Here is a 26178-nt window from a genome sequence, read left to right on the forward strand (position 1 = left end):
TTGTTACAACCTACCCCACTACCAGGGTAGGTTGTAACACCTGCTGGGGTAAGTTGTAACAATTAGACAAAAGAAGCAAAAACAGAGGCCACACCATGTGATAAGCTTCAAAAAGAGGTTTACTGAATTAAAAGAACAATACAAGAACAATGTCTCTCTCTCTCTGTGACTGACCATAACTCAAATATACTTTGTTTGTGTGTGTGCGTGTGTGTAAATTATTCTACTAGAACAAACTTCCTTAACATGTATAATGTATGCTTAATGAACACTGAACAAACGTGTAGGTCTAACAAAAACCAATGTAAATGTGTGTGTGTGCTTGTGTTTGTGTCTATGTGTGTGTTTCCTTAATCAGAGTCACAGTGGTGACAAACGAATGATGGTAGCCCAGGAGTGCAGGCTTGGTGGGCCCAGAGACTGCATAGGGCACATTTTACCCACAGACTTTGTTGCTGCTCCAATAACCTAGACTGGGAAGATCACTGGACCTCTGTTCTCTCAGCTTCTGCTGTGATTTGCAGTATCTGCTCAGCGTTACATGGCAGATCCCATGCACCTTCGCAAGTGATCTGACTGACTTGCTCTTCTTTGTGACCTCATCAGATGCCTTTTTTAAAACATATGCAGACACACCTCTATCAGTCTTTCGTAAAATTATCAAAATCAAAATGTTCTTAGTTGTATGTAAGGGGATGGTTGTAACACTTTTTAAAGATGTGTTACAACCCACCCCAACCCTGTCAGCCACGTTTAGCTAGCTGTAGTAGCATAGCGGTTTGATATTAGCACAGGAAAATGCATCACATTTTGCCTGAGAAATTACACTTTCATCTAATGTAAGACATATGGTTTTATCTGCAACAGTATAAGTACTAAACAAAATATTGTCATGGTCAAAACATTTACTTTCGTACCTCAAAATCCGTTTTTTCTCCTTAGTATCTGCATGTGCCTGTTTCCAGCCTTGACAATCACTGAAATGATCATGCGACTCCTATCTTATCCCTAATTGGTGGAACTGGTGGTGTTACAACTCTCCCCATGTTACAACCATACCCGGTCTCCCCTACTTGTGATTTTCATGTTTTGAAACGTTTTCATCAGTAAAAGCATAATTTACTGTGAATAATGCATTTGTTCATTGAATACTAGCCTATAAAAATTAACATTTCTAATAAACAGTTTGTACAATCTCAACCAATGAAGTAGGCAGCAGGCACACAAGTATACAAGTTTTGTATACTTTCGTTCTGTATGCACTCTGTGTATACAAAATGACAATAAAGAAGGTCTAAGTCTAAAAGTACATAAAGTTAAGGTCTTGGGAAAAAAAATATCAGTTTTAAAAAACTCTGGAATTTTAATTTGGAAAAAGAGCAAGCACCCTGAATTAATAACATGTTTGAATATTAAAAACTATATTCTACCTTTTATTAGTTATTGAGCGTTTTAAAACTAACTTTTGTTCAGAGAAATGCTTTAAATGAAATTAATCCGCTCACAAATGATCAAATAAAGTTTTTTTTTTATATTAAAGACTGTGTTAAAGGTGAGGTCCTGGGTTAGGGTTCTGATGCTGCCCGTCTCCATGTTTCAGCTGGAAAACGCCCATCAGTCGGCAGAGAGAAACAGTCACATGATCGGCGCCGCCCACGAGGAGCTGCAGCAGACCCGGATCCGCCTGGAGGGCATGACGTCTCAGCTGACCCAGCTGCAGAAACAGGTACCCACGCTTCCTCCGGACGCCATGCGGCCATTATTCGCCGTTTTCTCTCTGACCCGTCGCCTTATGTGCGTCTGCGGCAGCTGGCGGCCAGCGAGGCCAAAGGCCGGGAGCTGGAGGAGAGTCTGTCCCGAGAGCGGGACCTGATGAGGCGCCGGCTGGAGGATAAGGACCGGGAAATGGCAGCGATCCGGGCCCGGATGCAGCAGCAGCTGGACGACTACCAGGAGCTGCTGGACGTCAAGCTGGCTCTGGATATGGAGATCAACGCTTACAGGAAGCTGCTGGAGGGAGAGGAGGAGAGGTGAGCCCAGGTTTGAGTTAAATGGGACAACCAGGAAGCTGCTGGAGGAGAAGCTAAGGTGCTAATGAGCCACTGAGGGATTAGATGTGCTGAGAACAGCCACTGCTGCCCAGCTGGCTGAAACACAGCTGCCTCACACACCTTCAGGTTTGTTGAGGGAAACTTGTGGCTCTCGCTGCATATTTAAAGTTTTCTTAGATCTAAACCTTAAATGCAACAAACATAAACAAGTATTCATGCTGTGCAGCAGCTCTGCTGTTAAAATGGGATTATGATTCATTTGAAGGAAACCTGAGCTGGTTATAGATGCTTGAAGGTGTAGATACTTGTGGGTAGTGCTGGGTATCATCTAGGATGAGCCGATTCGATATGATTGTTGATACATAGCTCACGATACAATACGATTCTCCATACAGTCAGTTTGATTTAATTTGACTCGAATATCGATATTTATTACTTTCAAATTAATGCTCAAAGTCATTCAGTCAACAAAACAAGCCAAATATCTATTTTCAATGTATTAAACACTGACATATTAACAGGAAAACAAAGTTCATTTGGTTCAATGCATTTAAGGTATCACAGAAACCAAAAATGTGCCCAAACGTCTGATTTTAGGGATGAAGGAGTTTCTAAGATCCTGTCTGCCATGCCGCAAATTCATCTCACTTGCACTTCCTCGCTGTGGACAGTAATGACGCTCTGTAATAACGCCCCCTAGGGATGGGGAGGTATATCGATATTGAAAACCAGAATATCGATATTAAATCGTTTTTTAAAATATCGATATTAATCTTTGTATCGATTTTTATGCACAGCCCTACTTGTGGCTGCCTGACTCGGCATATTTAAGGTGTGTCTGTACCCCCCCACCCCCCCTTCCCCCTCCAGGCTTCGTCTGTCCCCCAGCCCCTCGTCCTCTAAGGTCACGGTGACTCGCACCTCCGGCTCGGCCCACGCCAGCCGCCTGCTCCTCTCCTCCGTCGCTGCCTCCGCCGCTGCCGCCGTGGCCTCCAGCAGCCGCAACTCATCCAGCACCAGCAAGAAGCGTCGCCGCGACGACGACAGCGAGACGAACAGCATGGTGGGCGGCACCGTGACCAAGACCCGCATCAGTCAGCACGCCTCCGCCAGCGGCCGCATCACCGTGGACGAGGTGGACCTGGAGGGGAAGTTCATCCGTCTGAGCAACAAGGCTGACGAGGTGAGACGCTTCTTTCTGCTGGAGCTGCTCCGGTTCTGGTTCTGGTTCTGGTCTGATCAGTCCGACAGCTCAATGATGATTATAATGATGAAATGTTCCCCAGTTAATACGACACTTGGTCAGGTTGTGCTTTGAGGGACATTTCACTTTGTTAAAAAATGTCACGGCACTTAAAAAAAAAAAAAAAAACTTCAAGTTCTTCACATTTTTCTACAGATCAATTTAAACACAACTGGAATCACCGATTAGTCAGACTCTAAACGCAAGAGGCTGTACGGGGTTTTATTTTGGGGTTTCAGAGTAAAGGGGCCTGAACACCTGGCTCCCTTTGTTTTTTTTTGTTTTTTATTGAGCATCATTGATACATTGCATCGTTTCAATTACAAGAGACACAATACTCATATTTATATTTTAACCCCCCATCCCAAGAACATGTTGGACACCAATTCAGTAGGAGTAGATAATTGAAGGTAATACAAAAAAAGAAAAACTTTGTTTTACATACACATATATAGTATATACACATCCAAATATATACACACCTACATACATAACAAAAAGAGCGTATACCTCGGTTCGCCAGCACCAAGGCTGTGCACTAAACCAGACATGGTACATATGGTTCAATCACAATCACAGATACAAACTGGCTGCCAGAAGATCAATAAGTGTTTTAAGTTTACCTAAATATGTCAATATTGGACCCCAGACAGAGAAGAATTTGTCCCTGGACCTCTTGGAGTATATTTTATTTTCTCTAATTGTATCAAGTGTGTCAGGTCACTAAACCACAAAGACACCTTGGGTGGATTTTTTGATTTCCAATGCAATAATATTCTTCTATGTGCAAGCAGCATTGTGCCCTTTACGTTTTTTTTTCTTTTTTTTTTTGATAGATTATCTCATTATTTTATCTTCCCTCAGCCTCATAATTATGCACCATGATTAAAAACTGTTGATTCTCCGTCTCGCTGCCTAATAAACGTCGCTGCTCCCTCGTCTCTTCTCTGTCCTGCAGGACCAATCGCTGGCCCACTGGCAGCTGAAGAGGCAAGTCGGGAGCGACACGCCGATCGCCTTCAAGTTTCCCAGCAAGTTCACTCTGAAGGCCGGATCCACCGTGACTGTGAGTTCACTCCACGGGTCGGTGGGTGGGTTTGTTCCGTTAAACCAGACCCAAACGAGACGACTAAACGTGACTTAAACTCTGCAGGTCTGGGCTGCGTCCGGAGGAGGAACCCACAACCCTCCCACCGATCTGGTCTGGAAGAGCCAGGCTTCCTGGGGCACCGGTGACCTCCTGCAGACCACCCTGATCAGCGCCGGCGGAGAGGTACGAGTTCACGTCTCGGCTGTCCTTTTGCTTTTCCTTCCACAGACTGAACGTTTTCTCTTTGGATCCATCAACAGGAAATGGCCACGAGGAAAGTGACGCGCTCCCTGTTCCAGGATGAAGATGATGACGACATGGTAAACTCTTCCTCTAACATCTGAGCAGCAGTTATTGGACCGTTGTGTTTATTATCAGCACTGATGGGACAGATTGAAGTTGCTTTAAGCGCCACTTTTCATATCTTTTGTTCATTAAGTGTTTATATATGCAAAGGAAAATGTCACTTCTTCTTCATCACAGATGTAACGATGCACCGTGTTGCATTCAGTGTCTCTTGGATGCAAAAGTTCAGTCATTTCTTTCTTTACTTTTACTTAGAGTTTCCAAATAATCAGACATTATATATTTTTCTAAAGAATAGAGCAACTGAAAAACTTGAATGCACCATGACGTCATTATGCCGTTAACTTGGTTTGTTGTTAAAGCTCTGTTTCTTTACGTTGTTAAAATAATTTCAGGCAATGAAACCAAAGGCTCATAATTGAGACAAAATTATATGTTCTCCATAACCAAACTGCAGCATTTAAAATCAAAAAATTTTCTGTAAAGAAAATAGCTTTATAGATTGGCTTTGGTTAAATGCTGAGGCATCTCTCAGGGACTTCAGCAGATGTTGCCCACATGTTTAGATTGAGGCTAATTAGCTGTGGTGTGGCGCCCCCTGCAGGGAGCTCACAGCACCAGCGGAGAGCACGAGTACAACCTGCGCAGCCGCACTGTGGTCTGCGACTCGTGTGGACAGGCGGCGCCGACGGAGCGCTCCGGCGGATTGGAAGGCCTCGGAGGACACGCCTTCTTCATGGGAACCAACGAGCCCAGACAGGTACCGGCCCGGTTCTACTGGTCCTTATACAGCTCAACTGGTCCTCACTGATGGGTTTCATGATGAGATATTACAAACGAGGAGTTTATTCCAGGTTAAAATCATAGGAATGAGACAAAGTTAGTTAAAATGTACTCAGTTTGGACTTGATTCCAATGAACAGATAATTAATGATAAAAAATAAGAAAAATTACATTTTGTAATGTTGTTCTCTTGTTTTTCTGTAGATCTACAAATTTAGTCATCTAGGTTATAATTTCATTTAATTAATTGTATTTAATTTAAAAAATTAAACAAGGCAAACATCCCTGGAAAAAAAACCAGGTAAAAAGAAATAAAATTCTGTAAAGGAGCGAAGGGAAGTATGAACTTGTTTGCCACTCTAAACAAAACCCTGACACTGTTTCATAACGTGTTAAAGTGCTAAAAGGTCCGTGGATTGATTTGGAAAATGTTTCATACATGTTGTAATTCCAATATTTAAAGGACTGCATGTTAAAACACGAGCAGGATGACTGCAGTTAGGCAGGATTCAGCTCAAACGGAGAAAGGTGTTCAAACGTTTACCTGGAAGGATTTGTTGGAGAGGAGAATCAAACCGGCAGCTGATCAGAGCTGCAAAAATCTGTTTTTTGTTCACCTCAGCAAGAAAAGTGTGAAATGCAAATAAGGAGTGATCTACCTCAGTGCAGATCCCAAAACAGCTGCTCTGTCACAAACTTTGATGCTTTTAATGACAGAAAACCAAACAGGCTGAAGATTTTGGCCAGAAGAAGGTTAAACACCACATTGTTCCTCTTTATTAAGATTCTGACTCTATTATTTATTAAAGATTCTATTTAATTGCACTAGCTGACAAAATCTTCAGTCAAGTAAATTAGAGATATTTGTGCTCCTATTTTAACTAATTATTCTGAATTATACGATATTCTTTTATGGTCAGAACAAATGGACGATGCTGGTCTGAGAGAGGAGTTAGAAATCCAACTGGATGCTGCATCTGACCATGAATACTAAAATCCTGGTTCATAAAATACTAAAAATACCTAAAAAACTGGGGCTTAAGCTTTCAGTTAATATTCTTTTAGATGGTGAGAAGCCAAAGGAAGCGTATGTGAATTTAAAGAGAGGGGAGATGGTTAAGGTTATCATCAGGATGGGTCCTCACAAAGACAGAAACAACCTCGGTACTTCCTACTTTAAATAAATCCAAAGTTTAGCTCTGAAAAACTCTAAATGTTTCCTTTAACTCCTCATGAAACGCTGGTAAATGAGTTCAGAGTGAGCAGCGTTGTTCGACGGCGCCGGCGGTCAGGTCAGCGCGTTAAGGTGGCAAACCTAAAACCCGTGAGCCGCTGTAGAAGCCGCCCACGGTGTCCCCGTGTGTCTGCTGACCTCCATTCAGTCCGAACAGCTCGACACTTTTCCTGATGTCCGTGTTCACCTCCCTGAGCTCCAGGTGGGCTAAAATGGGTCCAAATCAAACCTCCCTTCTGGGTCCTTTACTGATTAAATCAGCGAGTTAATGAGGCTGCATGTTGGCGGCCATCTTGGATCACTGTTACAGGACTTAAAATGTTTCTGCTGGGACCGTTGTTAGAAAACGAGCTGAAGAATCACCTTTTCAGGAGAAAAAGAACCACAGGTACTGAATGAAATAATAATTTTTCTGTGTTTTCCTCTCAGGGTCGCATGAAGCCGGAGAACTGCTCCGTCATGTAACAACCACAGAGCACCTCACCTGAACGCGCCACACAGCAGGATCCTTTTCTACCGTCGGGATATTTTCTTTATTTTTTTATGTGATGATCTTTTTTGTATTCAGATTAATCTGCAGGTTGGATCTGCTTCCTGTTTTTTTTTTTTTTTTTTTGGAGATGGGCTCAGGATGTTCTGATTCTCTTATGTTGAATTCATTTATTTTTTTTCCTGCATGTTTGCTGCACAACGCTTGTTTTGACCTCCGCTCTGTCCGCACACTCAGCTCCGCTGACCGGCGCTCTGATCCGATCCGAGCCGGGCCGATCCGAGCCGGGCCGGTCCAGGCTGTGGCCGCTGAACACGCACAGCTGGTGACTTCTCTGCAGCCGCATGGCTGAGAGGAGAACAAACCCCAGGAGCTCCGTTAATCAGGCGATCTGAAGACTTCTTTGTTTGTTGGAACAGTATCGTTTCTATTTTTCTATGCAACAGATCAAAATCATCCAAAGAGAGACTGCCGGCTCAGGTTTTTAGACAAACATCTTATATATTTAGGTGATATAGTCGTGTAGCTTACGGATAAACGTAAGCTTATAGTTTAGGGCTAAGATGCTTTGCTTTGCAGAACAAGTTTAACTGATATTCCACCTTATTTTACTCCTGTTTCTTTTTCTGAGGATGAGTTAGAATCATGAGATACGCAAAGGTCTATCAGGATTACAGAATCACGGACCAAAACTCTCCCAGGAGAGTTTCCGCCGGTCCACAAGCAGAGCAGCGATGGGATGTGAAGGACTGGTGTTTGCAGAGAGCAGGCGTGGAGAGATGAGGTCATCAGGGCGAGACTGGAGCGTCCGTCAGTCGGTCAGAGGACGGAGGACGCCTTGCAGAGACATCAGACGCCGTCACCAGCACTTAGTGCAGTTTTATAGGGGTCTAGTTGTGGGTTGCTTGAGGCTCGTTGGTTGCATCATGCAGATGTTTTGCAGGTGGACAGTTTCCTTTACAGCTTGGTGTAAGATGACACAACACACAAGTTTTGGGTTGTTGTGAAATCCAGACGGCCAACACAGCCGGCAGTCCGACGACTGGCCCACCCGTCCTCATGCACACCCACAATGTGACCCCTACCGAACTCCAACAGGTGCCGCTGATACGCTCTGGTGCTCCTAGGAGGCGTCCTGCGTCCTCTGACTTAAACTGTTCCGACTGTAAGACGCTCCAGAAACCGCCCGATGCCCCCATGTCCGCGCTCAGGCGGACCCTCTCTGCTCCCTGCAGGTCCAGTCCTGTTCATTCCCATCCCTGGGCTGCATGCAGACCAAAGGAAATCACGCCTACAATCATTATTTGGCTTTGATTTAGCTGCACCAATCAAACACGAAGGTCCAGCAGCAGCTTTAATTTGCCTTCCTGTTAGCAGAGATAAATGTGCCTTCAGACGAACCAAACCTTCTCTGCTCACATGATGCGTCCTTCAGTCTTGTGACGGTCAGCCCTCCTCCTGCTCGGCTTGTCGCGGCGTCACGCTGGTCACAAGGGCTTTTCTTTTCCTCCTGCCTGTAGAGCTTTGTGGCTTTAGATGGATTGCTGGGATCTCAGATAATCTGCCTTTTTCACTTTATGCACTGCTTTCATAGAGCGCTGCAGCATGTATGCAAGCAGCTAGATTCATACGGTAGTTTGGCAGCTTTATGCATTAATACTCGTGTTAGTTTATCCACATAGAAAATACTTTTTTCTTTATTTGTCTGATTTGTCATTCAGGCCAAATATTTTTATTTTTAAAATCTCACGTTGAACCCTAAAGTGCCTCAGCAATCATCCCATGACCTCAATTTGAAGAAAGAGCAATCCTGTAGTTCTGGCCATGTTTTTATGCACAGCCTCAGAGTTTAGCTCAATTAATCCTGAAGGATCTATTTTCTGAAAAAAAAAAAACGGGCGTTTTCTTCGGGTTGTGAAGGTCTTCCTGTTTAAGCCTCGTTAATCACCTGAACGTCTCAAAGATTTAAACGTTTTACCCAAATCTGTTTGTGTCAAACTTTTTCTTTCCATAAAGTGGAACAATGATTGGAAACAGAGAAGCCATGCTTTGACGTGTTGTAATTATTATTTTTCTAAAATGAAGCTTAAATAAAGGCTATTTTTCCCACTCACCGTCGTCTTTTCCTCCAGTTTATCCCAACGGCTGAGAAGTGCCAACATTTTTATTTGCATTTTACAAACACACACATATGTGTAACCACAGTTACATTCAGAAATACAAGGTTAAATGTTAAGAAACAGGAATATTTACAGCACAAAGTACATTCAGGTGGAAATCTCCTCTGAGCTACCAGAGCCACATGGCAGAGAGGTGAAGAGGACGACCCTCGGCTCTCTGGACAATAACGCCCCAAAATAAAAATAAAAGCATCTTTGGAGCCTCCCAACAGTCACTAAACTCTAACAATGACTGAGAAAATATAGATTTTGAGCCTCTGATGGCAGGTAATTTCTGTTTTCACATCAAAACGCCACGATGGTGTCCAGAGGGAATATCTGATGCTGATTAGAAAAATATTAATTAATTTGGTTGCTATTATTTGATATATCCAAGACTTGCCACCAAAGCCTCGTTCCCTATCATGGGGAAAATGTTTTTATTTAAGTATTTAAAGGGTTGAAATCCTAAAAATGACTGAATTTATGATAAAGATTTTATTTTTTATTTTTTTAAATGCCTGGGCATAAATGAGATTGCCCTTTACTAAGAATATTCTGGTAACACCTTGCAACACGACCAAAATGATCCCAACAAACTAAACGTTGGGAGGATTGTATGAAAACGGCTCAGGTTAATATAACCAGACAGGAAAAACCAAACTTGCTTTATCTGAAGAAACATCTTAATCTTCATCTGTACGGCTCCTAAACCCTCCTGTCAGTTAATGCTTTATATTGAGCTGGGAGCTTTTAAAACTGATCAATGTTGCTGCTCTATTTGAGAAATAAACATTTAACGGCTACAGGAAAACAATTTTCTCTTGGCGCTCACTGATCGCCGACTCCTTGCAGATGAAGCTGAAAACATTCGGCGCGTCTAATGAGCAGATCGATCGCTGTAAATCAGGAGCTGATGTAATTAAAATCCTTTCCTTGCTTGTGACGACTGCCTCCAAAGAAAGTTTGCAGCAAAGCGGCTTCACATGCAGGTGAACTGAGAACTTCATGTTGAGGCTCGGCTACAGGGAGGAAGACTTGACATCTATCCAGAGTTCTGTGTGGCTCCAGCAGTGAAACAACCAGCAGCTCAGGGTGGAGTGGCTTCTCCACGGAGGGACTTCCTCCTAATCCTGCCTGAGAACACCGTCGCAGGTTGGGTGCGATCAAAACGCCCTCAATGAGTAACTTCTTCCAAAAATCCTGCAAGTTTGGTGAAGATCCGTGGATCTCAGAGCAGGATGGAGCACCGTGTCACAAGATCCAAATGTTAAAATGTCAGATTTGTGGTCAGAAAAGTCCCCGGATCTAAACCCCAGTGAGAAACTGCAGTTCCCCAAAGAGAAGGTGGAGCAGCAGAAACCGGCCAGAGGTCGGCGTGCAGCACCTCAGAGAGAATTACAGAAGTTATAAAAGAAAAGGCAACAATGCAGAAAATGTTGCCTGGTTCCATGAACTGGATGTTGGGTAATAAAAGCCTTTCAAGCTTAGTAAATATCTTTAACTGTTGTTCTGTATCTGAACCCAAAGAAAACAGATGATGCATCATCGTCTCAACAGGACAGCCTCCTGCTCAGACTGGGACTTAGTGTCTGTTAGAGAAGAGCTTTTAAAAAAAAATCTGTAACCATAACAAGATTCCTCCGTTAATAAGCAAATGAGCACTGGTTCTGTTGGTCTATTTAAAGAAGTTATAATATTTACTTCCATATTTACAGGGTTTTCATCCAGCAGCAGAAGGAAGCCACCATTTTCCTGGGTTTTGATGCTTTTCTTTGCCTTTCATGGCGGTTTTCTTTAAAAGCAAAGTTTATGGGAAGCTGCTGACTGCAGAGATTTTTTTTATGTGTTAATGTGTTCTACCTAAATGAAGTCAGAAAAACAAAGAGAAAACAGCCCAGTTTCTTGAGGGGTTAGAACACGTGTCAAATTCAAGGCCCGCGGGCCGATTCCGGCCCGTCAACATAATTTATCCGGCCCTAAAGAGCCAAAAAAGGCACATCATGTCATAAAGTAGAAGGATATATCCTTTTAAATTGTATAAAGTGGCTAAAACTGTGCCTCCTGTAGTGAATGTTGATTTTTCTTTTAACTGTGTATCAGATGTTTCCCACAACACATAAATCCACCCAGAAATGTCCAGAAAGAGAAAAAGTGATGCAGAATCATGAGTTTAAAGTGTAACTCACCACAATATAAACTTGTTTTGCAGATTAACTGTTCAAATGGGCCTAAGGTGCTACTTTCATGTTACTGTGAAAGTTTTTACATTTTTATGTGAACTGGAATGAAATTCTGAAATCAAAAGTCATCTATACAGGTGCATGGGGCCCTTTTAATGACTTCATGATGCCAAAGTGGCCCAGTATAGAAATGGCTTTGACCCCCATCAGGGGTTAGAAGCAGCTGAAGCCCCTCTGACGTGGCCACCTTTCTTCACCTGCAGACTGTCTGTCTGTCCTGGTGACAACAGTACCATCCGATGGCCACAGGAGGGCAGCACTGCTCTCAGACAGGGCAGCAGCAGGACCGCTGAGTTCACAGGTGAAGAGCAAACAGTCCGCTCCTCTTCCTCAGCCCCAGAGCGAGGAGGATGAACCGGCTCCGCCTCTCCTACTCCCTCTGGAGGGTCCTTCTGGGACAGGGCCGGGGGGACGGCGGCCGGCGGACCGGAGGCAGGTCGTAGTGTCCGGGGATGTGGCTGTTGACGGGGAGGTCGTAGTGGGCCTGGGGGTCCTCGTGGGGGGCGTGGCCGAGGGAGCTCTGACGCTCTGAGAACAAATAAAATTCAATTCAATTTAACTTATATAGCGCCAATTCATGAAACATGTCATCTCAAGGCACTTTACAAAGTGTCCAAGAGGGAGTCCTGAAGCCAGAATGTTACAGTCTGAGCCTTAAATACAGTCAGGGCGTATTAGCCTCCTATTTTACTCATCTCATATTTTAACTGACTATTTTCTAATATTATTAGTAGTAGTAGTGATGTAATAAAAAACAGTGGTGGTTCTAGACCAAATGTACCAGGGGGGCCAAGGTGTGACCAGTGTATTTTTTTCATAGGGGCACAGAACAAAAGAATGGAACAATAAAACAGGATAATAATTAATCGTTTAATAACCATATTAAGTGAGCCACTGCAGGTTTCAGACCCCTGATCTAGCAGATAAAAACTGTGATCCCAGCTCCATGCAGCTGAAACTAAACATGAAACACATTAATTTATAAATCCTCGTTGGAGTGAAATTGTAAAGGTAAAAAATACATTTGGTCAAAGTGACCAATCAGCTATGGTTTCTTAGCTGGTGCATATAAGGGCCAATATTTTCCCCATGGTGGAAAGATTGATTTCATGCTGAAAAGTATGAAAGAATGACATGACATCATTAGTTTAACTTTGTAGTCCAACTGTTTTTAATATTTGCTTTTAGTTTCTATTTTCCCATGTTTTATTTAGTTTCTACATTTTATTCAAACTTGCTTTTACTCTGGTTTACTTTCCTATATTTTTATCATGTAAAGCACTCTGCATTGTCTTTGTACTAAAATGTGCTATACTAATAAATTTGCCTATAATCGTTAGAAGTGTATTTCATGTTATGTCTTTAGTACGGGGGTCATAATAGGGGCACTGGCCCCTGTTGGCCCCTCTCTAGAACCGGCCCTGAACAGAAAGCAGTGATTTAGGGTTCGTTCCCCCTAAACATCTGTGGTTGCTCACAGGGAGACACGGCGTCGTGCGTAAAGGCCTCTGAGACGCAGCAGGTGTAGCAGCTCACCTCTGCGCAGCGTGGCGATGCTGAACGGCGGGGGGCTGATCTCGGTGTACGCTCGCTCTCGCGGCACGGCCGACTTCATCTCCATGTAGCTGCTCTCTGGGGGGCAGAACGGCGGGCCCGGCAGGTCTTTGATGGTGGCGTACGGGTTCTCGCTGTTCAGAGAGCTGCTGCTCGCCGCCACAGAGTCCTTCAGCTCTGCTCGGCGGCAGGAAGGAGAAACAGAACGTTAGGAGGTTAGTCAGCAGGTGTGGTGCTACAGGCGAGCAGGCCGACAGCCTCGGCTGAGCTTAGAAGGCCCGCTCCGCTTTAATTACTCAGTTCAGTGAGCCTGAATGCTACTAATAAGTCAAAGGCAAGTTTATCTGTCTAGCAACATTTATACACAAGGATAAAACCAAAAAACCAAAGGAAAAACATTAAAATGACAAAACCCTTTACATTTTTGGAAAAAGAAAGCTGCAGTTAATGTTTTCAATTCAAATCTGGTACAGCTTTACGATAAGACTCCCCCTAAAAATGGCTTATAGTTTATAAGTGTGTTATTAATTAATCTGTAAACACTTTATAACTCATTCATAAGTGTTTATTATGCATTAATGGCGAACAGGTGACAAAACTGACCGGTTAACATTTACATGATAGTAACTTAGTCCGAAATGTTTAATATAAGCAAAATATTCACAAAATATATAGTTGGGCAGATCAGGCTCACTATTTGGCAAGAAACCGGTCAGTATTGCATCTTGCTCCCATAATAAAGACTTATGGATGAGCTATAAAGTGTTTACAGATTAATATATCTATAAACTACTTACTAGCAGTCTATAAGGGGAGCCTTATTGTAAAGCTGTGCGTCAAATTTAAAGGAACCAGCAGTTTCTGCCCATCTCAGGTGTTCAAGCAGTAAGCAGACTTCATGTAGTTGTTAAAATGTTAACCCCACTGTGACGAGCTAAGCGTCAAGGACTGCATTAAACTGGAGAAAATTCACAGCCATCCACCGGCTGGTGACAAAGAGATATAAAGATATAATCAGTCTATAGTCGGAGCGAGTGGGACCACATAGATGTTAAATAACAGTGGCCAGAAAATGGACCCTTGATGAACCCCACAACTCATTTTTTGTGTTCTCAGATATATAATTATTAAATGACGATGTAAGCCCCGTCTACCAAATAAGAGCAAGGAGCTAAGAGCAACTTAGAGTTAGTCCATCCATGGTTGGACAGGTTCATTCAGTTCTGTGTTTGTTTTCTCTGTTTTCTGAATCCTTTACACCGATAATCATTCAGCCTGCAGGAAACAGGCAGAGCGGAGAAAGTCTGACCATAAACTACCTTTGTTGTAATATTTTCCGAGGCTGGCGCTGTAGCTGTAGCTCCGGTCGATGCCAAAAGCTCCTGCAAACGATAAAGGAAACACTATTTCTACCTGTGTCGGCGTAATGAAAAACAGAAAAGCAGCTTTGAGAAATGTTAAAAATCAAGACCAGGTGGGTGAATCCTGCTGCCAGTCAACTTTTATGGGCTTGATGGTGTTTATGGCCTGATATCAGCTCTGTATTAGGGAACACACCACCAGTAATAAAGTGGAATTTACCGTCTATTGCATATTTTTCCTCAGTGTGATTAAGGATAATATGATTAAGGATAAAACTGAGAAGTCAGGAGGTCAGGAAACCACCTTCAGACTTTTAATAGCTTATAAATGTTTGATTTGACTCCGGCACTGAATGCACCTCCTGTGCATGAACGTCGTTTTTGGAGCCCTGTGGACGGACCTGAATCTTTGCGGGCCTCGTGATGTTTCCAGTCTGCAGGCAGGGTGGCGTTGGTCTCCACCCCAAACAGGCCGCGCCGCTCCCTCGCTGCGTTCTTCACGCTGCAGAACAGCTGGTTGTTGGTGTTCTGCAGGACAGAAAAAGAACCGGATGGTGCCGGGAAGCTGAGTCCGGGCGTCGCTGAGCGGTTCAGGCTCGCATTGGAACAGGTGAGAGAGCCGGGCTTCACCTTGATGATGCGGTCGTGGTTGTTGGGGAGGTGGGGCAGCGGGGGCCGGTTCTGGCTCAGCGTGTGGTAGCTGGGGTTGGAGTAGTAATGATGGTAACTGTGAGGAACGTCTGCAGAGGCAAAACAAACACATTCAATCACCTCAGTCAGTAAAACAGAACTCTGCAGCTTAGAGACCGGGTTCTCAGGTTGGCTTTTACTGCCGACTGGATGGAAATTACTAAAACTTAAAGAGCAATTAGGAGAGATTTAGAGCTACACCTGGTCTGAGTGTAATACGGGAACATAGGATGATATAAAATTCTTTCTTTTTCACAAGTCGGTCCATAATGAAGTAAAGCAAAAGTCCTACAGCTCATATCAGGCTGTAAATAAAAAAGATCCAGTTTAAAACAAACATCCTACTTTAAAAAATAAAACAAACCAAATTAGATAATTTTGATTAGTCACTTATGACATATACTTTAGCATTAATATACAAATCAAATACATCTAGCTGTAAAAAAGTCACACCAGAGGGCAGATGTTCAAAAGCTGATTTCTTACATGTGTCCTGGTGCTGATAGTTCACTTTACTTACACCCATGGTCTGGGTGAATACTCGATCCTGATTGGCTGCAGGGTTTCCGTTAAAAAGTGTTTTTTATAGGACACTTATAAAAAAGTTCTGGTCAAATAGCCTGATTGTTCTAAATTATTGCGCTAAGTCAAACGTTAGCTGCTAACGGCAAGACAGTGGACGCTGGTTACTTTGGCAATGCGTCACACCGAGAGATATTAAAGGTACATAGCCTCGTTATATGTTTATAAACAATAGCAAAAACTGTTTGATCATGATAAAATAAAGCTATATACACCAAGCCTCCATCCTGATAATGTTTAATGGTCCTTTTGAGGCTAAATAGAATCCAGAGCTGGGCGCAATTACCAGATATAAACAGATGTGGCGCCATCTAGCGACAGTATCGCAGAACTACCATAATACCGATTTGCTTAATTAATAATCACTTGTAAATAATGCTGCACCGAGCCTGACCCTCTGCCATGCCTCACAGTAAAGCAGCAGCTCGCCGCGATTGAAGACCAACCGTTATTAATTAAATAAACTGATTTACAGCAACTTTTAGAGCCTCATATCAGAACATTTACTCACGTCAGTCAACTCTGTGGTCAAAAGCTTTATTTACCAACGAATTGACCAAAAACAAAGTGTAAAATGCCAAAAATAACAACTAATACACCAGCAGAATGTGATAATCTTTCATAAAAACTTTGTATGCAATCAGAGTGAGCTACTGACGTATAAATAAAAAAAGTCAAATAATGTTTCTATGCACCTTTAAAAACTTCTCTCAACCTCTTCTTGTGAAAAACATACGATTTACACAGTGAAAAAAGTGTTAATAGTTGATTTAATATTTATTTATTTTGTAAGTGATCATGTTATTAGGGGGATAATGCCCTCTGAGGTTTCCATTAACAGAAATGAAAGAACTTTGTGGAAGTGACGGTTCACACCTCCACGTTGTCCAATAATTTCTGATAAATTATCAGAAAAGGTGTCTATTGTCAGTTGTAATTGACACCTCGTTAGGCATTATCTCTTACTTACTGGACTCAGTGTTTAATACACTGCCACCTGCTGGGCAGCCAATGTAAATTGACAAATGCTGAGCATCTCAGGGATATCTGACTTTTCCGTCTATAGCATTAGACCCTTACAGGTAAAAAGTTATGGTAATATCGACTAACAAACGGTGAGAAAAGTAGCTGTTAGCATTTTGAGAATATTTAATTTACGCTGGGATAATTACGGCTCCAGGTTCAGTGCTTCTGTGCTTTTTGTGTCTCTGCTCTGTCTTCTCTACCATAGAAAGTACTCCTGGGTCAATGTGAGCTTCTGAGCTTTCTGTGGGTCTGCTCTGTCTTCTCTAACATAGAAAGTACTCCTGGGTCAATGTGAGCTTCTGAGCTTTCTGTGTCTCTGCTCTGTCTTCTCTAAGCCCCAGTGGGTGGAGGCAGATGAGCGTTCACACTGAGCCTGGTTCTGGTTCTGCTGGAGGTTCTCCTCCCTGTTAAAGGGGAGTTTTCCTCTCCACTGTCGCTTCATGCATGCTCAGTATGAGGGATTGCTGCAAAAACTCACAGCCAGCAGCCGTCCACTGTGGCTCATACCTGGAGCTGCGTACTCTGAGTTGACGGTGTGGCTGGTGGAGAAGGACACGGTGGGCGTGTTGTTCTGCTTTTCCTTCTGCCGCCGGCGGTAGAGCAGCAGCAGAGCCAGCAGCAGGACCACCAGCAGGACGAGCACCACGATGCCCCCGATGGCACCCCACGACTCCCTCTCACCTGGGGAGAGAGGAACCATGACGCTGCCCACCAGTTCTGAGGAGTCTGAAAGACAAAGAGTTGAAAGGTGCAGCAACCGGAGGCGTTTTCGCTCACACCGCAGCTTAAAGACTGACTTACTGTTCTGACAGGTGGTGCCCCAGTAGCCTGGACGACACACGCACTCCCCGGTCTTCCTTAAACACGATTCGCTGTTGGGACAGTGCTCAGAGCAGCTACGGTTGCAGTGGGGGCCCCACAGGCCCTCTGGACATGGCTCACTGCAGCGGGGGCCTGAGAAGAAAATGGACCAATACTTGCTAACACAGACCAGAAAACGTTGGCAAGGTAATTAGGATATGTAACCCAAAATAATTCTGTGTGTTTGTGCTGGACATAAAACTCCATTCATTGTTGTTCTAACACAGAGAAAAGGCTGTGAATAAAGGAATTAGCGGTGATGGTAGATAGAAAGTACACCCTGGTGCCTGGATCCATTTTAGGGCTTTAACACATTATTGACATAATAATTATCAGGCTTAAGAGGAATTTATTTAAATGAAAACTGTAAAAACAGAATAATGTCATTGTTAGGCGAGGACAAGCAGGAAATAAAAAAATAAATGATTTTAAACTCAAATGGAAACAATATGTGACATTTCCAGAAATTATCCATGACTTCAGAGTAACTGCATAAAAAACTAAAACTTCATCTATCTATCTATCTATCTATCTATCTATCTATCTATCTATCTATCTATCTATCTATCTATCTATCTATCTATCTATCTATCTATCTATCTATCTATCTATCTATCTATCTATCTATCTATCTATCTCTATATATATATATATATATATATATATATATATATATATATATATATATATATATATATATATATATATATATATATGGCATATTCACTCTCGATCCAGAATTTATGCCTATTGAATTTTTTTGCTATACTTCCTGAACTAAATCCACAGTATCAACATGAACTTCTTGTTTATTCATCAGTTTTTAAATTAATTAAAGTTAAATCTTAAAGGGACAGGGTGTAACTAATTTGGCTTTTAATTAGCAAAAATCAAGTATTACTTTTATAAATACATATTCTGGCAAAGTGTAATAACATCACATCAAAAAACGAAAGTGTTATCATAACTTAGAATTAGTAGTTTCTAAATACACAGGTGTGTGTGCGCCCGCTGGGAGGCGCCATGTTGCGTCACTATTTCTGATTTCAGAAGCTGAAAGGAGACAAACTTGTCAACTTTACATTTTCAAAGGAAATCCGGTTTTGATAATAACCAGCTATGTAAACGTTTATGGGTGTGCAAACTTTTTTAGCTTCAGTTTCTCCCTCCAATCAGCTGAATTGTAAAATGCGAACCTGTATGTCAGATTAAAGCCGAACTGTTTTAAAACCTTCATCATCTGCTAATCGTTTTTATTTCATAGAATCCTGCGTCCCAGAATTTTTAGATCTACTGTACAGAGAAAGATACTACAGTTAATGATTTATAAGTGTTTTTTAAACACATTTCAGCAACTGGTTTGAAAATAACAATCCAAACAGTTCTTTCTTCGGTTCTGACCTTGTCTCTAATATTTGTAGCCATGAGGACATGATTACCTGCCTTCATTTTTAAGTTCCCTGCACTAACTGAATTTCCTATATAGATCACATTTTGCTTTGGATGATGGACTGTTTCTAGATTTCTGTTTGTTTCATGCATGCATTCACATGTTTAGTGCATTTTCTGGCTGCACGGTGATTTTCTTTGGAGGCTCAAACAGAAACGGGTCGACCGCTCCTTTAATTCAGACCGCAGCGCAGCGAGGATGAATCTGACTGCGCCTGTTAAAACCTGTGGCTCCCTCCGTCCTCTTGGACCTGTGCTGTGAAACCAGAGCCAAGCTGGCAGCGGCGGCGGCGGCAGGACGTCATCACTTACCCATCCAACCTGGCAGACAGCGGCACTCCCCGTCGGTCGCCTGGCAGCCGCTGCCGTGGACACAATCGCACCTCTTCTGGCAGCCCGGCCCGAATGTGCCCATCTGCAGGGAGAGCAAGAGCCAGCGGGCAGAGAGTGATCAGGGGATTCTCTTCATGGTCGGGCCAGCTCAGTCAGAGTCAGACAAAATACTACACTGGCATTGTGGCTTTGGGTGGACAGCCTGTCAGGTTGGCGTGCTAAAGGCCGGGCGGGTCTGTGTCCAAAGCAGAGATTAAAGCACGCAGAGAGGGAGGTAAAAGGGAAGAAGGCACAACCCACGTGTGCTCTAACATGTTTGTCTTTCGTAAAAAATGTCAGCTCTTTATTCCAAACTGTGATATTAACGTAGGAGTTTGTGATGTTTCTGATGTTTGTTGTAAGATATGCTCTGGCTGGAGTCCATGAGGCGTTCTGCTGCTTCTAGAGGAAGGAAGGAGGGAATCAGGACATAAGACTGACCTTTAAATTAACCAGCTGCCTCTCAGTAGGTTACTTTACTGTGCCATTTTAGTTAAAACAGTTTTAGTTTTTAAATAAAAAGTGTTGATAGTGTCGGATGAAGATAAAATGATATTTTTACGTATATTTCTATTGTTTGAAGCACACCAGTGTGGAGCTTCAGTTCGTTTAAGTTGGAAGATATTAGTTTTCACAGTTCTCTGGGTGTGGACTTTGACTTCTTTCTTTCTGTAATTGTTAGCCCTGCTGTTGCAGAGCCGCTGCTGTGTTTGGGACCATCGTCCTGTTGATGACCCAGCCTGGACCAGGCTCCAGCTGTCGGACCGATGGACCCACATTTGACTCTTAGCTCAGAGGAGTTCCTGGTCGGCTTGGTGACTGCATGGTCCGCCGGCTACAAACCAAATCATCATCCCTCCACCACTGTGCTTGATACAAGGTTTCAGTTCTGGGTTTGGCTTTCTCTAAGCATGGCTCTATGCTCTGGTGTCATCTCACCAAAAATCTGAATTTCTTTTAGACAAGAACCTTTCTTTCTAGCTGTCTCATGATGAACTTTAACATTTAACTAATGAAGCCTGTAAAGTCTGACATGGAGCTCTTGGTTTTTTCACAGATTTTCCCTCCTAGAAGGACTGGCAGCCATCTTAAATGGTTTCTATCCCATTTCTTTCTCCAAAACCATGGACTTGTGCTAGTTTATGACTCTTCCTGGACTGAGGGCAACAGTTGCTCCTACCCTCCATCTTGGCACTGCATGAACACACACATCTGAAGCTGCTTTTACAGAGTCGCTCCCACTAACGATGATCCGTTGATCTAAATTTGATCAGCAGCGTCTGTCCCTTTTTTCCTCCTCTAGAATCACGAGGATGTCTTTATTGTTCCACCCACAGCTCCTGCATATTTGATTAATTTTCTGGTGAAAAGATAATGGCCTTACGCCACATGGTTGGTCACAGTGTGCTCCCTGCCATCCCGCGGCGCATTTACACGATCCATCTGCCGGGTCGCAGCTCGCCCCGTTGCTGCAGCGGCAGGTGGCGTTGCATCCTGGGCCCCAGGTGCCCTCAGCGCAGGGGACCGAGCAGTCGGACCCGCGCCAGCCTGCAGACACGAGACAACCAGTCGAATATCTTTATTTATTTTCATGCTAACAGGAGCAGTTTGGGAGGGGCATTTGGTTTTCTGACGGCGTTCGTTACCCTCTTTGCAGAAGCAGGCGCCGTCAACCGGTGAGCAGTCGATGAAGTTGTCACAGGAGCACTCCAGGGAGCAGTTCTTCCCATAGGTGCCGCTTTTACAGGGACTCTCACAGTGAACACCCTGCAGTTGTGAAACGTGAAGACATGAAGGCCCGGCGGAACAAAACAAAGGAAAACCATAGACATAATATAAGAGTAGACGCGTCATTGGGCGGGTTCTGCCTCTGATGCGATGCGTCAGAGCGTCCGCCATGTTGAATGTGGCAAATCTGCAGTTACTCAGTCACTTAAACAGTATCAGAGGGACTTTAATCTCTGAATATACTTTGTATTCGTAGTATTTTTGTTTTTGTAATATTACAAGTTTATTTTCGTATCCCTTTAGCTTCATTCTCCTGCATTTATTCTCCTAAAGAATAAAAATATTTAAAATAATCTAACCTGGCCCTGTTACTCCAGGAGTGAAATAATTCTGCAAACTGTGACTATTCTGGAAATGTTCCCCCTTAATTCTCATAATATGATGTTTTTCTCATAACATTATCACTTTTATGTTGTTGTTTTTTTAACTTTATTGACCTGGGACTTTTTTTCCCTCATATTATTAATTTTACCTCTTTAATACTCACCCAAAAGTCTGTTCCTAAAGTTTCACATGTGTTTTATGAAATAATGAAGACCACAATGTTTAGATTTAACAAATTGATCCTTATATTCATAACACATACACACACACACACACACACACATATATATATATATATATATATATATATATATATATATATATATATATATATATATATATATATATATGTGTGTGTGTGTATTCTTCTCTGTTCTACGTTCACAATAACAGAACTCAACTTGTTTCTGCCACATACAATATGGCGGTGACGTTGACGTGCGAACCTGCGCCCTATGACGCGTCTACGTATATAAGATCTGTCAGGAAAACGACTTAGAATCTGGTCATCGGGTTACCGTAAAGCCGGGGGTGCAATGGCATCGCCCTGTGGCGCTGTCGCACACGCCTCCGTTCACGCACAGACACGGCTCCACGCAGCCGTGACCGTAGAAGCCGTGCGGACACGTCTCGTTGCAGAACAGGCCGGCCCAGCCCGGCTGGCACGTGCATTCTCCTTTCATCGGGTGGCAGCTGCAGAGGGACAGCAGACATCAGGGTGTCTGAGATTTTGGCCTTTTGGGCATCGACTGATTCTCACAAACCAAAATCTGTCCAACAACCAGCGAGAGCTGACATCAGATTGGCCTGAAAAATAATCTGGGTGTACAAACTTTGAAAGGGAATCTATGATGACCTGCTGACCCAAAGCTAAATTAATTCCCTTTTGACGATTTAGAGATCAGAACGATGTGCAGAAACCTTTCCACCGTCCGAAGACACGGTGAGAGGGCGGCACCAAACTGTAGAGCTGAGCGGGCCGAAGGTGCAGAAAACAAAGTTTAATCGGTAAATCAATAAATGTAAAAGAGTTTAAAATGCTGCAGCTGGAAAACTAACAGAGAAAGAAGAGCTAGAAGAAGACGTGAAATAATAAAATATGATCAGCAGATGTGCAGCAGTCAGCAAACACATCTAACACAGGAAAAAATAAAGATAGACTCACAAAAAGAAACATGAAGCATCTACCTGAACAAAAGCCGTCTTAGCAATGAAATCAAAGACTAACCGTAGGATTTAGGAGGTAAAGACAAAACCTAGCAGATTAAGTCAAAAACAAAAATCTTTAATATATCAATGAAATCTGGAAGAAACTGATGTGTTGAAACTTTCAGGGTCTGAAACGGTAAAGCTTAAATGTTCATGTTTAAAATCCTGAAAGAAGAATCACATTTATTACAGGCTGCTTCAGTTACTGCATATAAATGATCAGGGGGGAATGTTTTCTCCTGTTAAAAAGCCACAAAACAAATAAATATTCAGAAACTTAGACCGTTTGTTGCTTTTTAGCCTCTTTAATAGAAAAAGTGCTGCAAGAATCAATATCTAGTTCTAATATTCTGCCATTTAGAAGCTCAGCGTGACAAATATTCATGCATATCTTAGCTAAAGTCCAAAACTGTACACAGGAACATCTGTTAAACAGAATATTTGGTTAAAGATCTCCTTATAGAAGCTGTAAAACCGTCTCCTCCTCACCTCAGGGTGTGTTTCTCCTCGCAGAGACACTTGTTTTCGCAGTGCATGCCGTAGTTCCCGGGGCTGCACATCGGGTTCCTGCACTGGGGCCCGCTGAACCCCGGCTCACACAGACAGCTGCCGTCGATGTTGAAGCAGCGAGCGCCGTTTGCACAGTCGCACACGCCTTTACAGTCCTTACCGTAGGTACCTGCGGCGCACTGCTCATTACACCTGAAAGATGAACGGACAGATTCACCGAGGAGCTGATCTCACACCGACCATAAAAAACTAACTGGAGCTTCTGTTCTGCATGCGGTCGGCCACGTCACGGTTATTCTGCTGTGTCTGATGTTAGAGAAGAAGTCAACTTTTAAACTGCTCACTGACTAAGCTGCTGTGACTGAAATCCAGTCAGGAAAAGGGACAGAACAGAAGGAAAATGTACAGAAATATGGAGGTTTTTGTGATTTGGTAAGTAAAATGCAGCATATGAATGGCAAAGGACTCTAATGCACTGTTAAACTGATAAAATCAGCTTTTGCCTTCAAAGTAGCAATAAAGTTTTAAGATCTGTTTTAAAAGAGCCAACAGCTTCTACACGTCTCAGGTTCACTGCAAAAGGGAACTAAAAGTAAGTAAACTTGAGTGTATTTGTCCTTGATTTGAGAGTAAAAAGATGATCTGCCAGTGGAAATATAAGTTTTCCACTTAAAATAGGAACAACTCATCTCCATCGTCTTATTTCAAGTGCAGTTTATCTAATTATCTTATTTTATGGGGTGAAAACACTCATTCCATTGACAGATAATCTTATTTACAAGGGCAAATACACTGATACACAAAAAATATGACTTACTTTTAGTTCCCATTTTGCAGTGTTTTCAGGAAGTGCGGAGGAATGTAAAAACTGAATGCTGCCCCTATGGTTTAGTTCTGGCCCTGGGACTAGCACTGCAAAAACAGATCTAAAAATAAGTAAAATGTTCTTAAAATTAGTGTATTTATCCTTGATTTGAGCAGGTAAATAAGATTATCTGCCAATGGAATGAGTATTTTGACCCCTAAAATAAGATAATTAGACATACTGCACTTGAAATAAGATGATGGAGATGAGTTGTTCCTATTTTAAGTGCAAAATTCTTATTCCATTGCAAATCATCTTATTTACCTGCTCAAATGAAGGACAAATACACAGATTTTAAGAACACATTACTTATTTCTAGTTCCGTTTTTGCAGTGAGAGAGGTCTACATGTTCTTACCTGACAGGTAGCTGAGGAAGATTCAGGTCAATAACCATTTGGTGCCTTATAGGCCAATAACAGTTTTAAGAAAGTATCCTTAATAAATAAAATAAATGACGCAATGGCTGATTTAATCTGTGATTTTATGAAGGTGTAAGAATTTAGCTCCTACTCATGACTATAGATTAAATTTCTGACATGATCTGTCAATTTTAACTTTGTTGAATTTCATTATTTTTTTAATTTAGCTGGACGAAATTCTTACCCAATCTGTCAGTGACTGTTAGGGATTATTATGTTGTGAATCATCTGCATGGGGACCGAAATTTTATCTGAATAATCTGAGTTATTGGTATGATATAGAAATGAAATAAAAATGAGCCGGGAGCAGAGCCTTGAGGAACCCCTCATGTGATCGTTCAAAATGATAAAGGTGTCCAAGAAGTTCATAACAGTGCCTCATTATTTAAAAAAGCGGCAGACCTCACATCCTCTTCTCCAAACCCACCTGTGTCCAGTGAAACCTTCGCTGCACTGGCAGTGCCCGGTGGAGGGGTCACATCTTCCACCGTTGTGGCAAACACACTCCTCGGTGCAGTTTGGTCCAAACCTTCCGTCGGGACATTGTTCCGTGCAGACCGCACCCTGCCAAGCAACATTTGATATTAGATCCATGCTAGTGTTAGAGGAGAGAGTCCAGACGTTTCAGAAATCTGGACCAGATCCCAGCGGGACCTTGGGAACGTACCGTCCATCCAGACGGACAGGCGCAGATCCCTTTGCCCTTACAGTAGCCCTCGTTCTGGCAGGAGCATCGCGTCTGGCATCTCTTTTTACACGTCTTCTCACAGCTGCAGGAGCGACAGAGAGGTAGAGACGGCTTACTGGCTGCTCAGCGTAGCTGGCTACAATCCCTTAGTGACCTTTGGGGACATTCCTGAGGACGAAGGTCAATGTTTTCATCTCGTCTTCATGAATTTGGCTATTAAACCATCAGCGCAGATGTGCTGATTCTGAACCAACTGCGAATTAATAGATGCTACGTTGTCTCAAAGAAGCAGAGGGAAACACTTATTCTTTTTGTATAATATGTTTTTTTGTCACACAAGCTCAGTTGGAACAAGTCCTTAGAGCCGTGAGAGCAGAGGTTGTTTGGCTCAAACCGCCTGCACCTCCTTCATTTCACGGATGTTTTAGTCATTAAAGCATCCTGGAGGTAGAATGGACACATTACAAAGATCCATGAATCACCGCAGAGCTGCATCTTATCCTCGCCGTTGCCAAGTTTCTGCTCTTTCTTCCCTGAAAGTGAAAAGTGCTGAGGTCTGAAACTGTGAGGAGTGCATCGTGAGGAAGAGTTTTGTTTACTCGTCTTCAGGGGCAGCTAAAACCAGGGTGTAACAGATGACTCATGGAGAAGACCGTCTTTCCATCTTCAAATTAAGGTGGGAAAACTCACAACAGCCACTCATAAAAGCCATTAAAGATCCGTGCCTGACTTACCTAAAGGGGAAAATTAAGATAATGAAGTGATCTGTAATGAAGTTTGAGTAAAGCGCCTCCCTAAAGAAATACTTAGCGGCTCAGAGTGCTTTAAAGATGCTTCATACCAAATCAGGAAATGCATGGTGTTCATTTTAGCTCCGATA

The 26178-nt window shown here is 42.8% G+C and overlaps 2 protein-coding genes across 3 annotated transcripts in view; one reads left to right on the forward strand and one right to left on the reverse strand.

Annotated features, from left to right (window-relative positions):
- LOC105939784 (lamin-A) overlaps window positions 1–9310 on the forward strand; it is a 39242-nt gene extending 29932 nt beyond the window's left edge. For both annotated transcript variants that reach the window (XM_036135480.1, XM_036135479.1), the window contains exons 6-13: window positions 1601–1726; window positions 1810–2030; window positions 2922–3234; window positions 4253–4360; window positions 4448–4567; window positions 4645–4704; window positions 5295–5450; window positions 7137–9310. In XM_036135480.1, coding sequence (XP_035991373.1) covers window positions 1601–1726; window positions 1810–2030; window positions 2922–3234; window positions 4253–4360; window positions 4448–4567; window positions 4645–4704; window positions 5295–5450; window positions 7137–7172 — 1140 coding nt within the window. In that variant the 3' untranslated portion in view covers window positions 7173–9310. The remainder of the gene's footprint in view (window positions 1–1600; window positions 1727–1809; window positions 2031–2921; window positions 3235–4252; window positions 4361–4447; window positions 4568–4644; window positions 4705–5294; window positions 5451–7136) is intronic.
- Window positions 9311–11644: 2334 nt separating this feature from the next.
- Window positions 11645–26178, reverse strand: part of pear1 (platelet endothelial aggregation receptor 1) — a 68663-nt gene continuing 54129 nt past the window's right edge. The window contains exons 7-20 of the mRNA XM_036135481.1: window positions 25278–25380; window positions 25038–25174; window positions 23305–23517; window positions 22125–22299; window positions 21141–21261; window positions 20879–21042; window positions 19435–19537; window positions 17614–17766; window positions 17320–17538; window positions 15145–15254; window positions 14916–15042; window positions 14473–14535; window positions 13136–13330; window positions 11645–12127 (exon numbers count right to left, since the gene is read on the reverse strand). Coding sequence (XP_035991374.1) covers window positions 11970–12127; window positions 13136–13330; window positions 14473–14535; window positions 14916–15042; window positions 15145–15254; window positions 17320–17538; window positions 17614–17766; window positions 19435–19537; window positions 20879–21042; window positions 21141–21261; window positions 22125–22299; window positions 23305–23517; window positions 25038–25174; window positions 25278–25380 — 2041 coding nt within the window. The 3' untranslated portion in view covers window positions 11645–11969. The remainder of the gene's footprint in view (window positions 12128–13135; window positions 13331–14472; window positions 14536–14915; window positions 15043–15144; window positions 15255–17319; window positions 17539–17613; window positions 17767–19434; window positions 19538–20878; window positions 21043–21140; window positions 21262–22124; window positions 22300–23304; window positions 23518–25037; window positions 25175–25277; window positions 25381–26178) is intronic.

The sequence above is a fragment of the Fundulus heteroclitus genome, chromosome 3, assembly GCF_011125445.2.
Source record: "Fundulus heteroclitus isolate FHET01 chromosome 3, MU-UCD_Fhet_4.1, whole genome shotgun sequence".
Taxonomy (NCBI): Eukaryota; Metazoa; Chordata; class Actinopteri; order Cyprinodontiformes; family Fundulidae; genus Fundulus; species Fundulus heteroclitus.